At 39.9% G+C, this 13,973-nt stretch overlaps 1 protein-coding gene across 1 annotated transcript in view; it reads left to right on the top strand.

Moving 5' to 3' along the window:
- The window catches only part of LOC116995409 (alpha-N-acetylneuraminide alpha-2,8-sialyltransferase-like), a 99,935-nt gene that overhangs the window by 50,322 nt on the left and 35,640 nt on the right, over positions 1 to 13,973 (top strand). Inside the window, exons 3-4 of the mRNA XM_033058116.1 lie at positions 8,088 to 8,197; positions 12,723 to 12,815. Coding sequence (XP_032914007.1) covers positions 8,088 to 8,197; positions 12,723 to 12,815 — 203 coding nt within the window. The remainder of the gene's footprint in view (positions 1 to 8,087; positions 8,198 to 12,722; positions 12,816 to 13,973) is intronic.

Below are 13,973 nucleotides of genomic sequence, written 5' to 3'. Positions count from 1 at the left end.
ATTTGGTAAACATGGCTTTATAAACACATTCATTAAACACTCTCATTATATGTAAATCCTTTGATGATGCTTACCTCCGGTCTGACTTTACAGCAAGGGCTTTTAACCTTGGCTCTGCTTCTTTGCAGAAAGACTGTCCCAGAAGAAAGTGTTCTGAATGTAGACCTGTACCATTGCTTAATGTGCAGTCCTTGAAATTCTTTGTGTTATTTTCTGCGTGCTGTTACTTGCTTTTCAAGTCTCATGTGTCAGCTTTTCATGTCTTGATAGTTACATGAGCTAGATGCGCTATATAGTTTTCTGCTTGGAGGATAGACTAAAATTTGCAGTTTTCAAAGCCTGAAATATGTCTTAAAAGTTATGTTTTGCCTCATCTATAAGGAGAAACTTTCTCATGAGGCTTAATTTTTTTCATTAATAGAGGAGGAAAAAATGGAAGTGTGTAAGTATAAACATAAGCAGTCTTTCCATGCTGCTGAGAAACCAATCTCAGTGTTTAAACTCTGCTCAAACTCTAATTGCAAATTTCTGGGACAGCTCAATCCTTGCTACTTGTCTTTGATGTCTTTTTAACCAGTGAATCTCAAAAGATGTTAGTGATTCATCTGAACTATTCAGAGGTAACAGAAAGGCAAAGATCACTTGTTGATGAGAGGATCCTTTCCTTGTAGAGGTCCATTGTCTGAGGTACTGTCAAAATGGAAGTGTGTTGCTACTTTGTGTGTTGATACCTCCCATGATAACTAAATCCATATTTTGATGCCTATATAAGTTGATAATTACCTTTGCTGTACCTGTTTATTCATATCAATGTGTCAGGATCAGGAATTCAGAGATCCATTCGTTTCTGTAAGTGTTATTGTCCTTTCTACAAGTAGGATTGGAAACCCTTTTTATTTTTTATGAGCTGAAACTAGCCTTATTTATTGCATATACTGGGTTTTGCCAATAAGATTTTAAAGAACATGAAATTGTTGATAAATCCTTTGTAAAACTGGGAAAAGCAAACAACACCATTTACTGAGCAATAGTTGGTCTTGCAAAACTCCCAGATATCCTCCTTGCTGACTGTGCTGTCCCACACTACCACAAGAGAACAATTCAACATTCTTTACTTATTCCTACACCAGACATAAGTAAGCAGATACCCTGCAATTTTCCCTATTCTCTTTCGGTTTCTGCTTGCTACTCAAACTGTGCGTCTTGAAATCAGGGAGGGAGAAAGTACAGAGTTGGATGACCTTGTGACTTGGCAGTCATATTATTTGTTTTTGTCTTCGTTTCTCTGTCTGCAATTTATCAGTTATTTACTTTAACAAAGTAAATAAGGCATGTGCATGACAGTCAGTGTGTGCCTATGGAGAGTAACTTCCTCAGTCAGGATATTGTGCACCACAAGGTAGGAAATGAACTGCCTTGAGGTTTATACTGCATTTTCCCAGACCTGCAGAAAAACTCGTTAAACTGTCATAATATAACTGTTTGTGTTGTTTAATAGATTTCCATGACATTAAAAAAGTACTTTTCTGCCCAAAAGTGATGATTTGTGTTCATTCTTGTTTTCATGAAAAACTTGAAAAGGTTCTGGTGAACTTTTTTGGCTTAAGCTCAGACCATTTTATTAAGGCAACCCCAGTGTTTGATACACAGCTTCTTCTCTTCTGCTCAGACTTGGAGCAGATTAAGAAACAGAGAAATAAGTGCTGGAATACTTGCTGTTCCTATATGTCTTTTTTCCACCTAGTGCTCATGATCTGGGAGGTTGTGTGAATACTGGACAGTGCCCACATTTAACCTGAGTCAGCTGAAATGAGAGAGGGAGGCTGTTGTGTCTGTGCCTCCAAAGATGCTGGTAAAACAGAGCAGGGCTGGCAATCCCACACAGAGGATGGTGGTGTCCTCTGGACCTCATGGCATCTGGTGTAGTGAGGAGATCTGGGAAAAGGAAGGATTTGCTGAGTGTTCCTGTGCATGTTGGAAGAGCTTAGTGCTTTGTCCTATAGCTTGATGTTTAGCCTTATCACAGGATTTAAAAAGAAGAAATCAAAGGAGTCACTCAAGAGAAAATGATAAGAGAAGTCAGCAGAGGCAGTTGTTTATGGATTCTGGTCATGCTGGTGCTCAAGGAATTTGTACGCTATTTTTCCATTTTCTACCATTTACATGAGACTGGGTGATTCCACAGAACATTTAAATGCAGCTATTTAGGAGACAACATAAGTTTTTCCTGAGGCTTCCCAATTGTGGAAATGTTGGAAACTGTAACATATCCCAGAATGAGACACCCTCTCCACCCCCACAATATCACCAAATGGTATTTTTGTTTTATAGGTTTTAATTCAAAATTTCGGGTCCTAATGCATTGTAGGTTGTGAAGTTTGGATCCAGAAATCTTGCAGATCTTTGGAATTTCTCACTTATTTATAATTTTTGTCTTGTCAGAGAGAATACCCAGAGCACTTATTGTTTAAAATACTGTTTATAATATACAGTCAGTAGTCTGTTCCAAACTACAAAGACAAGATTTTTTGTTTATTTTTTCCATAATCCCCACACTGTGCTGTCCTTAGCTGTATGGAGGCAGACCCTATTGAATTAAATACCACATCAGCAATCTGAAATTTTATTTTAATTCCCAGCAAGTGCTACTTTGCAGTGACATCATGCTGGGTGAAAAACTGTTAAAGTCACACCATTTTGAAGTTCCAACTTAAAGTACAGCTGCAGCTAAAAATGGCTGCCACCTTAGTCACTGCTACTCTGTGGTTTATGTGAAAAATATTGCAAAGTGTCCTCTCATTAATGTGTGGCTGCTCTGCAGCTCATGCATCCTTTTGGATAGCAGAGCTTTTCCTGCAGCAGCACAGCAATGCATTCAGTCTTCCAAGTGGTCTTTGTATCCCTGTGCCCCTGCATAAATAGCTCCTGAGGTTCTAATCTCACGAAAAACAATATTGCCTAAAGTACATATTTGTGAAGAGCATAAAGTTTGCATAAGCTTGAATGCTGAATTCCATTTCAGGGCTGAATAAAAACACTGCTGTCATGGCTGAGACATGTGGACCTACAGAGGGGCTTTTCCCACCTGGAACAAACAGTGAGCTTCAGGTTTCAACACGTACTAGCTGGTAGTGCGAGAATAAACTGAAGAAGGTAGTTTGAGGTCCAGTGTGGGATCTCTTTCTAATCTACTTTCATAGTCACTGCCATTTCTTCTTGTAATAATCACATTTTAATCAGAGACCCACCTCTTCCAGTGGGACAGAGTAAGTTTAGACTAAATATGTGGAATTTAAGATTTATTTCTGTGAGGGTGGTGAGGCAATGGAACAGGTTGCCCAGAGGAGTTGTGAGTGTCCCATCCCTGGGTGTCCCATCCCTGGCAGTGTTCAAGGCCAGGAAGGTTTGGATGGGGCTCTGAACAACCTGGTCTAGTGGAAGGTGTTCCTGCCCAGAGGTTTTGGATGATCTCTAAGGTCTCTCCCAGCCCAAACCATTCTGTGGTTCTGTGTCTGTTACCTTGCTGTCACTGGGTCATTCCTTGCTCCTGCACCTGGTTGGGATGTAATTGGTAACTGGCTGGAGAGGAGTGAATTAAATGGAAAAAATCACAGTGCCCCTTCCCTTTACCCTGTTGGGAATACGACTTCCTTGACACTGATGGGTTTTTGTCCTCCAGCTGTCATGTCTTGACAGCTCTGTAGGCAGAACAAAGGGGCTCATCAGACCGAACATGATTTGTAAACAATGAAGAGGGAACTTGTGCCACCCTGCAGCATCTGCCAGTGTGAAAAGCCACCGTGAACTCTCAGGGTTTTGCTGGCTCCTCCGAGAAATTCAGTAGAATTTCACCCTTCTCATCAGGATGCTGCCTTCTCAAAAGGGACAGCAAAATCACAGCATCTCTTTCAGATTCAAAATGCTTATTTAAAAGATAGATTACTCTAATTTATGTTCTCAGTATTTTCAATGATTTTTGTATCTTTGGCATTAAATCAAAGGCTGAATACTGTAGTTTTTCCAGTAAGAACTTGGTTTCTGATTAAAGTCTTTGGCAGTGAGTGGGCAAAAAATTAGTGCATTAACAACCCTAACAATGAAATCAAAGTGATTTAAAGTAGCATTATCTAAAATTATTTTTTGTTAGTATGTGTAATGTTCTTTCAACTAATGACAATGATTTATTTCTACTTAGATGAATGATGAAACTAATCCATGAACTGCTTGAGAAATGCTTTTTAAATTAGTCCTATATTCAATTGGTAGTCTTTAATCTATTACTCCCTGTGCTTATTTGTCATTGAATTTGCAGGGGGTTATGCAGGTTCTTCTCTTGTTTACATGAATATGAACTAGAGCACCATCACTGATTGCCAGTAGAGTTTAATTGTTTAAAAAGGGGGAAATGAGACAATGGGGCCTTCCTATCTTTGGTTTCGTTGGGAGATACCTTTTAAAAAAATACCTTACACAATTCATTTAATAAATTACATGACTTGTGTTTACAAGGGAATTCATCCCACTTATTTCCAATATGTAAGATGTCACTATTTAAAAGTATTTGTCAATTCTGTGGTAATTATTGCATAAAAATGGGGATAAGTTGGTGTTTTCCTGGTACATTTTCTCTATCAGAGTAAATAAACTGAGGCTGTTTTTTTCCAGTCCACCCACAAGACTCTGGCCGTTCATAAAAATTTCATGAATGAAGAAAATAATGTATGTGTTAACAATGAAAATTACAGAGTTTCAGGAAGTTAATACTAGTGGAAATATTTTTGTTACAACTATGCTGCCTAAAGCCAGCGTTTGTTAGGCTGGCTTAGAATTCTAAGGAGAAAAGCAGCTGAGCTTTTTGTGATCATTTAGCATAAATGACAGCTGGGTCCCTTCACACTGTCAATTATGAACTGAAAAATTGCCTAGAAAAGTGTTGTGATGTGGAAAGCAAAGAAGGAAGCATTAGAAGGTTTTGCAGAGAGAGAGAGAAAAAAAGGCATGTATTTCATAGTTGCTTATGGGCAACACTTGAGTCTAGGACTCGTGTAAGTTTTGTGTGACCTGACAGTTTTGTGTTTGCTTGGACAAAGAGTTCCTGGAATGTCCCTGCAATCTCAGCAATAACACGGATCTGTAATGTCTGAAAAAAAGCCACGTGCAAGATAACAAATGCAGTTTTCTCCCAGGTCATCCTAAGTAATTGCTCTTCAATAAGCTCAAAGCACCAGAAATACCACCAAGCAGCAGAGACAGTTAATCCTTTGGACTTTGCAACCCTCTACTCTGGGGGGGCACTGGAATTATGTCTTTTGATTAATGTATGTAGAAAGTTTGAAAGTATTCTCTTATGGAAAATAGGCCATTGAACATTTTAAGCTAAAGGATGGTGTGTAGACTCTGATGTCTGTGCCACGTCCTGAATCTTCAGTACTTTCCTAGGGGAGGCAAATAACTGTGTTCAGCCTGGTTTTCCTCCTGTGTGGAAGTGGATCTTCACAGATCAGTCAGAGGGATGACCACCATGATGATATAATCTGCCTCTTCTACTTTCCTTTGGCTTCTTCATATCACCTTGTCAGCCCTGATCTTGTTCTTTTGCTTCTTAGACTCCCTGAAGTGATACCTAGTCCCAACTTGTGTGATCCCAACTTGGGAATTATTTTGTTGTTAATCAGCAGCTATAGCTTGGCAGGTATGATTAAGTAGTTGCATTGTGAAACTTGTGGAAATTTATAGGCTTGACTAATCCTTTGTTTTGAGGGAAAGGGCATGCTATTCTGAAATGAATAGGCTGTTTGGACAAGAGCCACCAGGAGTGAACAGGGCTAAGACACCAGCTTAATCAAGAGGACTAAGCAGTAAATGGGGGGAAGAAGAATTAGAATGATAAGCAAGAGAAACAGGAAGCAAATAAGGGTTCAAGTAATGAAAAATGATTGTAATTTTGTAATTGAACCAATATATGTTGATGCCATTGTTAAAATGTAGAAATTGTGTATAGTTATACAAATTGTGGGTTCCCACCATGCTGCCTACTTTGCACAAACTAAAAACATAGAACTACCTCATCTTGGTGTGGGAATTTTCTGTACAGATCAGGTAGCAAGCCTGTGTTTGGGATAACAGAAGGACAAGAGTCTCAAAACTTCATTATCTTTTGGAAACCACAGTATGCATGCAAACGAGAACTGGTATTATCACCTCTGAGCAGAACAGGAAATAAGCCTCCCTTGAAGCAATTTCTAGCAATATTAAAGGCTGTTTGCAACTCACGGAATTTGGAAGCATTTAGTAACTGCTAAATGTCTATTTGGAGGGTCTAAAGGCACAGAATTTATGTAACAGTGCCCACTACTCTTAAAAGCAAGAGTTAATGTCTGCTGCCTTTGTATAACCAGCTGTCTTGGAAGGAACTCTGATGCACCTTCAAGAAGGGTACTGTTATGTATGGGACATATCTAGTCTCCATTTCCTCTGCTTCCCACCCCTTTGCAGAGAATGTGAGTTCTCATCTGATCAGGGTCACCTCAGAGATGAGATGTCCTTTGAATCTCAAGATATTCTCCTGGTTCAAAAACTTTAATTTAAAAATACTCTTTAGAAGGCAGATGCAAGACAAGAATTCAGCTGCATATTCAGTACTGCTCTTCTGTGCTATCAGTACATTTCTAACCATTGCTGGGTCTCAGGAAACTAAAATTTACTTTTCTGCTTATGTATATCTTAATCCAGAGTTGGTTCTTTCATTAAAAAACAGGTTGTGACTTTATAGAAGCTGAACAGAGTCTAGTTTGCAGAGAAAGGTAGGGAAAACAAGTAAATCTAGGAAGAAGAGAAAATAAGACAGCAGGAATAAGTTCTAAAAAATGCAGAGTCTATGCTGTAATATTGGGTCTGTTTTCTGGACCATGTCCTGTATTGCAATGCCTGGTGAATGTATGATGCCATGTCAGATGTTGCTCTGTACGTGCAAGTGAGGCCACCCAGAGAGAATTGTTCTGTGACCCTGCATCCTCCCTCCTGGGCATCAGTATTCTCTGAGACCTGTGCAGTAACTCCTGTCTCTGCTGCAAAGTCAGGCTTTGGCAAGTTTGATAAATAAAAATCTCTGCAATTATTATTTTTCTTTTTTTTCTTGAGAAGAATATAAACTCTTGTATTGTAGACAAATCACATTCTGTAATTAAATCACACTACTTTAAATTCACATGTCTCTTTACCACCTTTTTTTTTTCATATTCTAGGCTGCTCTGAAGTGCTGTGTGCTGCTTATATGACTGCCCTAAGATCACAAAAGGCTTGGGGCTGGCAGGAACGTGTCCCATCCAGAGTTTTGAGATCTCCTCTGGAATGAGGACTATACAGATCTAATATATTACTGGGTTTGGTGCACTGGATCCCATGATCATTTGACTTTGCACTTTCATGCTCTGTTAAGCAACTACAAGAGCTCCTCAGCTAAAATGGTCCCACTCTGATTTTAATTCATACTAGTACTAATTTGTAATGTATCTGGGCAGCTGGCTGTTTAAGGAGCTGCTGTTAAGCTCCAAATATCTTTGCCTAAGGCTTTGGTCTGACCTGTCCCAGCAACACAACCATGGAGAGAGCCAGGGTGACTCCAGATTCCCAGTATACTTCTGTCATTTACAGCAATCTCTGTTCCTTCCTTCCTTTCTTCCTCAGAAGTGTCTTTGTATATCAGCTGAGGAGGATCACTCTCATAGGTTTTTTTCCCCTCCTGTTTTCCTGGTTATCTTTTTCCCCCTGTGTCCTTGCAGCTTGCCTGGAAGGCTGTGAACTACCTGACGTTGGTCAATGTCTGTGTCAGGACTTCAGGCAGTTTTGGTTTTGCAGAAAACCATCTTCTGTATCATGTTTATTGCATCCTGGTTTGGGGAGTGGGGATCAGACTGGTTCTACATGTACTTACCAGCTATTTTCTGTACTTTTTGTTTTCCTTCACTCTTAATTCTCCTTTTTCTTTCTGTCGCTTTGAGCCTTAACAACTCCCTGGGCTCTCCAGGAGTGGCTACTACAAAGATATTTGTGTTCTCTGTAAAACTGGTCTTGTTTTGTGTTGCTAGGCTACTCCCTTCCAGCTGCCACTGAAGAAATGTTCCGTGGTGGGAAACGGTGGGATCCTGAAAAAGAGTGGCTGCGGCAAACAAATAGATCAAGCAGATTTTGTCATGCGGTAAGACAGAAACCTTAATGACACATTGTCCCCCATTCCAGCTGCTAAGCCTCAGACTTTTCAAAGCTGTTCAGTTGGGATTAATCAATGATAATTTGCTTTGTTGCCCTACCTTTGCAGGATGCTTTACACAAGCAATTTGGGTCAAAGTGCGAGAAGAGGCAAAAAAGGAGTTTTGGCTTGGTTCAGCAAAGGGATATGGGGTGTGGGGACAATCTGCTGGTCAGCAAAGTTGTGACAGCTTATGCAGTGTCTCAGGGAGGTACTGAGGAGCAGCTTTTCTCATCATTTGTGCAGGGACAGCCAAGGTGCTTCATCCTGCTCTGTGCTCTGTCCTCTGAAACTAAATTGCCATGAATGCAACCTGTGGAACTCAGGGGCTGATTTACGGGGCAAGGCTTGAGTTGGTAAAAGCAAAAATCTTCCTTTGTCTTTCTTCCCTCAAGACTGAACTGTGGCTGGCTGACTGAGGAAAGGCCAAACTATTCCCTTGATGAGAGGTTTTTGTGATTCTTCACATTTCCTTTCCCTCCAGCCTTCCTTAATTTATAAGAACCTGTCAGGAAGGATGTTGAACCAGCTAGCACTTTTGTGATTAAATTTGGCACTTTCTAGGTCTGGGATCCTTAAGGAAGAAAGACGGATATTAGTTCATCCCTGATAAACATGAACAAGAGAAACGTTGTCAGGGAGAAACTGGAGGAATGTTCCAAAACAGATGAGAAATAGAGTTTCTTTGGGTTTCTGATGGATGCATAATGAGCACCCACTATAACAAATCTCCTTATTAGATCCTGATGGCTTATCATAAAACCATACAAATTAGCACTAAACCATTACTATAATTTCTGCTTTGCATCTCAATGACCAAAAATGCCTTCATTAATAAATGCCTGTTAACACAAAGAAATAGAACAAATTAAAGGCAAACATATACTTAGAACATTTACAGAAGAGAAGATGTAAAGCACAGGGAGAGAGAGCGGCACCCTGATTGCCATTATTGCAAAACTTCTTAGGTGTTCCACAGACTAAATACAAGAAACTGTAGGGTGTATGCTGTGGTTGTATTTTCTAGAAAATTAGAATGCTGTAGAACCAAACCTGTTACAGAAACAACAGAAGTTTAAAAAAAAAAAACCCAAAAAAACAAAACCAGCAAAAACAGCAAAAACAAACAAAAACAACAAAAAGCCTCCCAATAAAACAGTAGCTATTTTAGCTTGAACATAATAAACCAACCTTTATATGTACAGAGCTTCTTTTGATTTAGAAATAAGTGATAGGGAGAATCCTGCAAAAATCCCAGTCTTTGTCTGCAGGCTCTGTTGTATTAGTGATATGAAATAATTTAAATGGAAAATTTAGTTGTTTTATATATTTCATTTCTTTAATCTGAGAGCTGAGAGAGAAAGAGCACAATGGTGAATTCCATAACACTTTTCATTTTTTGAAAAGAAATTTTTGTAATATCTTCACAGTATTCCTGCAGTGTGAAGTGTCCTGCAAGGTTTTGCCCTGGTTTGTTAATTCCCTTCACATGAGTTTTAATTTTGCTTATGCATATTTCCATGAACTTTGTCATATGAGAGAAGATGGCTGCAGTCATTTGTTTTAAATTCTGAGGTTACTTAATGAATTTAAACTGATCTGGTGGCTGAGCATCTTCTACAAACCCAGTTATTCCAACACAGAGCTGAACGGAGCAGCAGTTTTCAGCCCCTAAGGCACAGCAAGCTGCATATGCAATGAGAAAGGTGTAAATGGTCTACATATTTAGGTATTGTGGTTATAATGGGCTCTTCTTCTGATTTTAAAGTTTGTAATTCTTATTTCTAAGGAAAAATAATATTTCCCTCCTCTACCTGCTAATGCTTATTTTAAGAGAGAAGTGTTGGGTAGTAGTCTGTTTTTATCTCTATTTTTCATGTACTTAACTTATCAGTACCAGATATAACAGTAAGAGAATTAACAATAAAGTTTCTTAGCATGAGTCTTGTGCTTCGGCATGTTTCTGACCTGCAGAACACTCAGCACTCTGCTGACCTATCCAAGAAAATAATTGGGAAGGTCAAGCAACAGATTTCCTGCGGTTTCCTGTGGATACTCTGGCCATTCCTTAATGTTTCCTGCACAATAAAGTGGGAATCAGACTTACTTATGAAAGGAATTAGATGTATTTAAATTGTGCATCTGAGACTGACTTATGAAAGAATTATCATTATTTAGATGCTGAGATGATAAGAGCTAGGGTGAGGTCTTAGTCCTTCATAATGCTTTTAAATCAGCTTTAACCAGAAATGTTTTCTTGAAAGTGTGCCTTCTGAGCTTTTGTTTATTCAAAGCAGGGAGCATTAAATTGTGATCTGTCAGAGGAATTTATGCCACCTCTCTACCCTCAGGCAAAACAACTATAAATCTTCCTTCATAAATATTTGTTTGACTTTAATTTTATTTTACTTTATTTTAAGGAGCTCTTTCTTGTTTTATCATTTTATCATTTGTTATGTCTGAGAATTAAAATTTCCCTATGCCTCTCCTCTCCTCTCCTCTCCTCTCCTCTCCTCTCCTCTCCTCTCCTCTCCTCTCCTCTCCTCTCCTCTCCTCTCCTCTCCTCTCCTCTCCTCTCCTCTCCTCTCCTCTCCTCTCCTCTCCTCTCCTCTCCTCTCCTCTCCTCTCCTCTCCTCTCCTCTCCTCTCCTCTCCTCTCCTCTCCTCTCCTCTCCTCTCCTCTCCTCTCCTCTCCTCTCCTCTCCTCTCCTCTCCTCTCCTCTCCTCTCCTCTCCTCTCCTCTCCTCTCCTCTCCTCTCCTCTCCTCTCCTCTCCTCTCCTCTCCTCTCCTCTCCTCTCCTCTCCTCTCCTCTCCTCTCCTCTCCTCTCCTCTCCTCTCCTCTCCTCTCCTCTCCTCTCCTCTCCTCTCCTCTCCTCTCCTCTCCTCTCCTCTCCTCTCCTCTCCTCTCCTCTCCTCTCCTCTCCTCTCCTCTCCTCTCCTCTCCTCTCCTCTCCTCTCCTCTCCTCTCCTCTCCTCTCCTCTCCTCCTCTCCTCTCCTCTCCTCTCCTCTCCTCTCCTCTCCTCTCCTCTCCTCTCCTCTCCTCTCCTCTCCTCTCCTCTCCTCTCCTCTCCTCTCCTCTCCTCTCCTCTCCTCTCCTCTCCTCTCCTCTTTTTTATTATTTTTTCTGTCTTCTTTTGAAATTGTCTAACTTCTCTTAATTAGTGGTAGAGTGAACTAGAAGCTGTTTCCTGACTGAAATCTCAATACATTGTACACATCTTAACAAATACAGTCATGAAAAGGAGAAAATGTTCCCGGAAATTTTGTATTTCTCAGTGAATGTGATTTAATTCATCTATATTCCATGTAGGTAGGATATTGCTGTCCTTTTCCTTGGCATTTCGTGATGACGAGAATTTAAGGTTTTCAGAGCTGGTATTTATATGCAGATAGAGGCTGACACAGCACCACTGTAGTTTTGGTTGGGTTGGGGTTTTTTTGTGGTTTTGTTGTTGTTGTTTTTTGGTCGCTTTTGGTTTACTTTGTTGTTTTTTCAGATGAGTTAACAAAAACTGCAGAAAGAAAACCCCAAACCCCAACAACATGAACACTTAAAAGCCTTTCTCTGAAAAAAATTCCAAATTCTGCTGTCTTTGAGAATCATGGGTTCATTTTTGCCTTTTAAGCATCCCAAATACTGTTTGTGTTTTTGTTTTAAAGGAGAAATTTGAATGAAAAATGCTTGGAAAACAGTTTTTAGTGTAATTTTTATGTATTGAGTAGATTTCTCCTGACTAACTTTGGGGCAGTGCATAGGCTTGGATACTGTTTGAAAGTGTCTTTATCTTCTGCACCTTCCTCCTTATCCTAGGTGTTTACAAGGGAGCTTTTAGCACTGTTCACTGTGTGGATGTTTCCCTCTAATTCTGGGGTTTTTTCGAGTCTTGATTCTCTGCTTCTCAAAGTAAATTTGGGAATTACTTTGGCAATTGCTCAATTGCTTTGGCTTTATTTTATTATCACCCTGCCCACCAGAACAAGATTGTGAGCAGAACTGAGAGACACATATTTTAAAAGCCACCTAATATTTTTCTCTGTGTTTTCTCAGTAAATTCTATAAGATGATGGTACCTCACATATTTAAAATGCCAATTATAATGCCTGTAATACCACAGAGTGGTATCAATATGGAGCCTGATACTGGTAAACAAAACAAAACAGAGTGAAAACCAGGACTTTTAGAGTTTGAATTTAAAACAAAAAGCTCTTCTATAGATAGTAACAGCCTCTTCCACAGCCTTTCAGCCTGTCAAAAATGTCAAGTCAGCCTTTGGTTTTGCTTAGCAGCTACACAGATCTCATCTCTGCAAAAGGTTTTATTTCTCTATTTCCCCACAATCTGGTACAAAAATGCTTATAGGTGTGGTACAATAGGGAACAATTGTAGCCTGGTCCAATAATACAGGATTTTTACATTTTCTGAAACCTATCAGTCCTGAATGTCATTGAAATCTTGACTGTCTTTGTGTGCAGGTGCAACCTTCCTCCTCTCTCCAGTGAATACAGCAAGGACGTTGGATCCAAAACCCAACTGGTGACTGCAAATCCCAGTATAATTCAGAAAAGGTAGGAGCAGATTTTTCCTTTTCTTGCTGGGGGTAGACAAAAAGAAAAATTCTTCGTCTGTGTTACAGAAATCAGTACATCAGAGTCGTATTCTTAATAATCTCATCCTGGATAAGCTGAAATAGGCAATGGTTTGGTGTTAGGTGAAATAATTAAAGGCTAAACCTCTGATCCTTTCAATATAAGCAGGGAAGCTAAGGGAAGTGCATATTGATGGGTGCCCCAAACTGGTCAGGCCAGCTGGCTGCTGCATGCCCTGCTTAATGAGGATGCAAATTTGGGTTTCTCTTTGCTTCAGCAGAGATAACCTCTGAATCCTCACTGCCTTTGCATTATTTGTTTGATACTGATTTAGAGGGCATGAAAGGGGTTAGGATGGAATTTCTTGGCAGGGTGTGATCATACAAGCTGTACTTTCTTAGGAAACTGGGACAAATTTGGGTTGTTTATTAGGGTTGGCTGAAATTTTCCAAATGTCAGTCACTAATAATACTGGGGAAGAGGGAGTGGGGGAAAAATGTCAGTGCTATCTCTGATTTTGTCTTCCTGAATTTTAATTGCCATGGGTTTTTTTTTGTCATCTGAACTGAGGTAGGTTGTTCACAGGCAGAACAAAATCTGGTAGTAACCTGCCCTGTTCACTGAAAAGCACAAGAGAGAAGATGTGAACCAAGGGGATGAGCAGGAAATTATTAGGCCTAAAGAAATATATAATGTGGGTACTGTGAGGTGAAGGATTGTGAAAGGAAGCAAAGCCGGGAAATTAAAGCCAGGTGTTTTAAAAAGAAAGGCACTGGCTTGGAAATGGATGTTTGATGGCATTTAAATGTAACATTTTTCCTCTCTTTCAGGAATTGAAGGGTTCTCTAGTTTTGTGTGCGGAAGAGATGACAGTCTTTGAGAGAGTAGAACAGAGAGGGTGAGCAAGAGGGAAATGCAGTAATAATGAGGTACAAGAGCTGATTGCTGGCAGAGAGTGCTGAGTAGGAGAAGGCACAGAAATACTTGTGGGGTGAGATCAAAGCAAACCAAGCAGAATTGGCACGGGATGGCACCAGGTGCCAGGCAAAACCAGGGAGTTAGGGCAGCAGATCTGAAGGGAGGAATCTGAAATTCCTGTGGTATGTAGATGGCAAATTGATTTAGGAAGTGGAATGA

This window comes from Catharus ustulatus, chromosome 4 (assembly GCF_009819885.2).
Source record: "Catharus ustulatus isolate bCatUst1 chromosome 4, bCatUst1.pri.v2, whole genome shotgun sequence".
In the NCBI taxonomy this organism is placed as follows: Eukaryota; Metazoa; Chordata; class Aves; order Passeriformes; family Turdidae; genus Catharus; species Catharus ustulatus.
The sequence above is the reverse complement of the archived record's forward strand: the minus strand, read 5'-3'. Positions and strand labels throughout refer to the sequence as shown.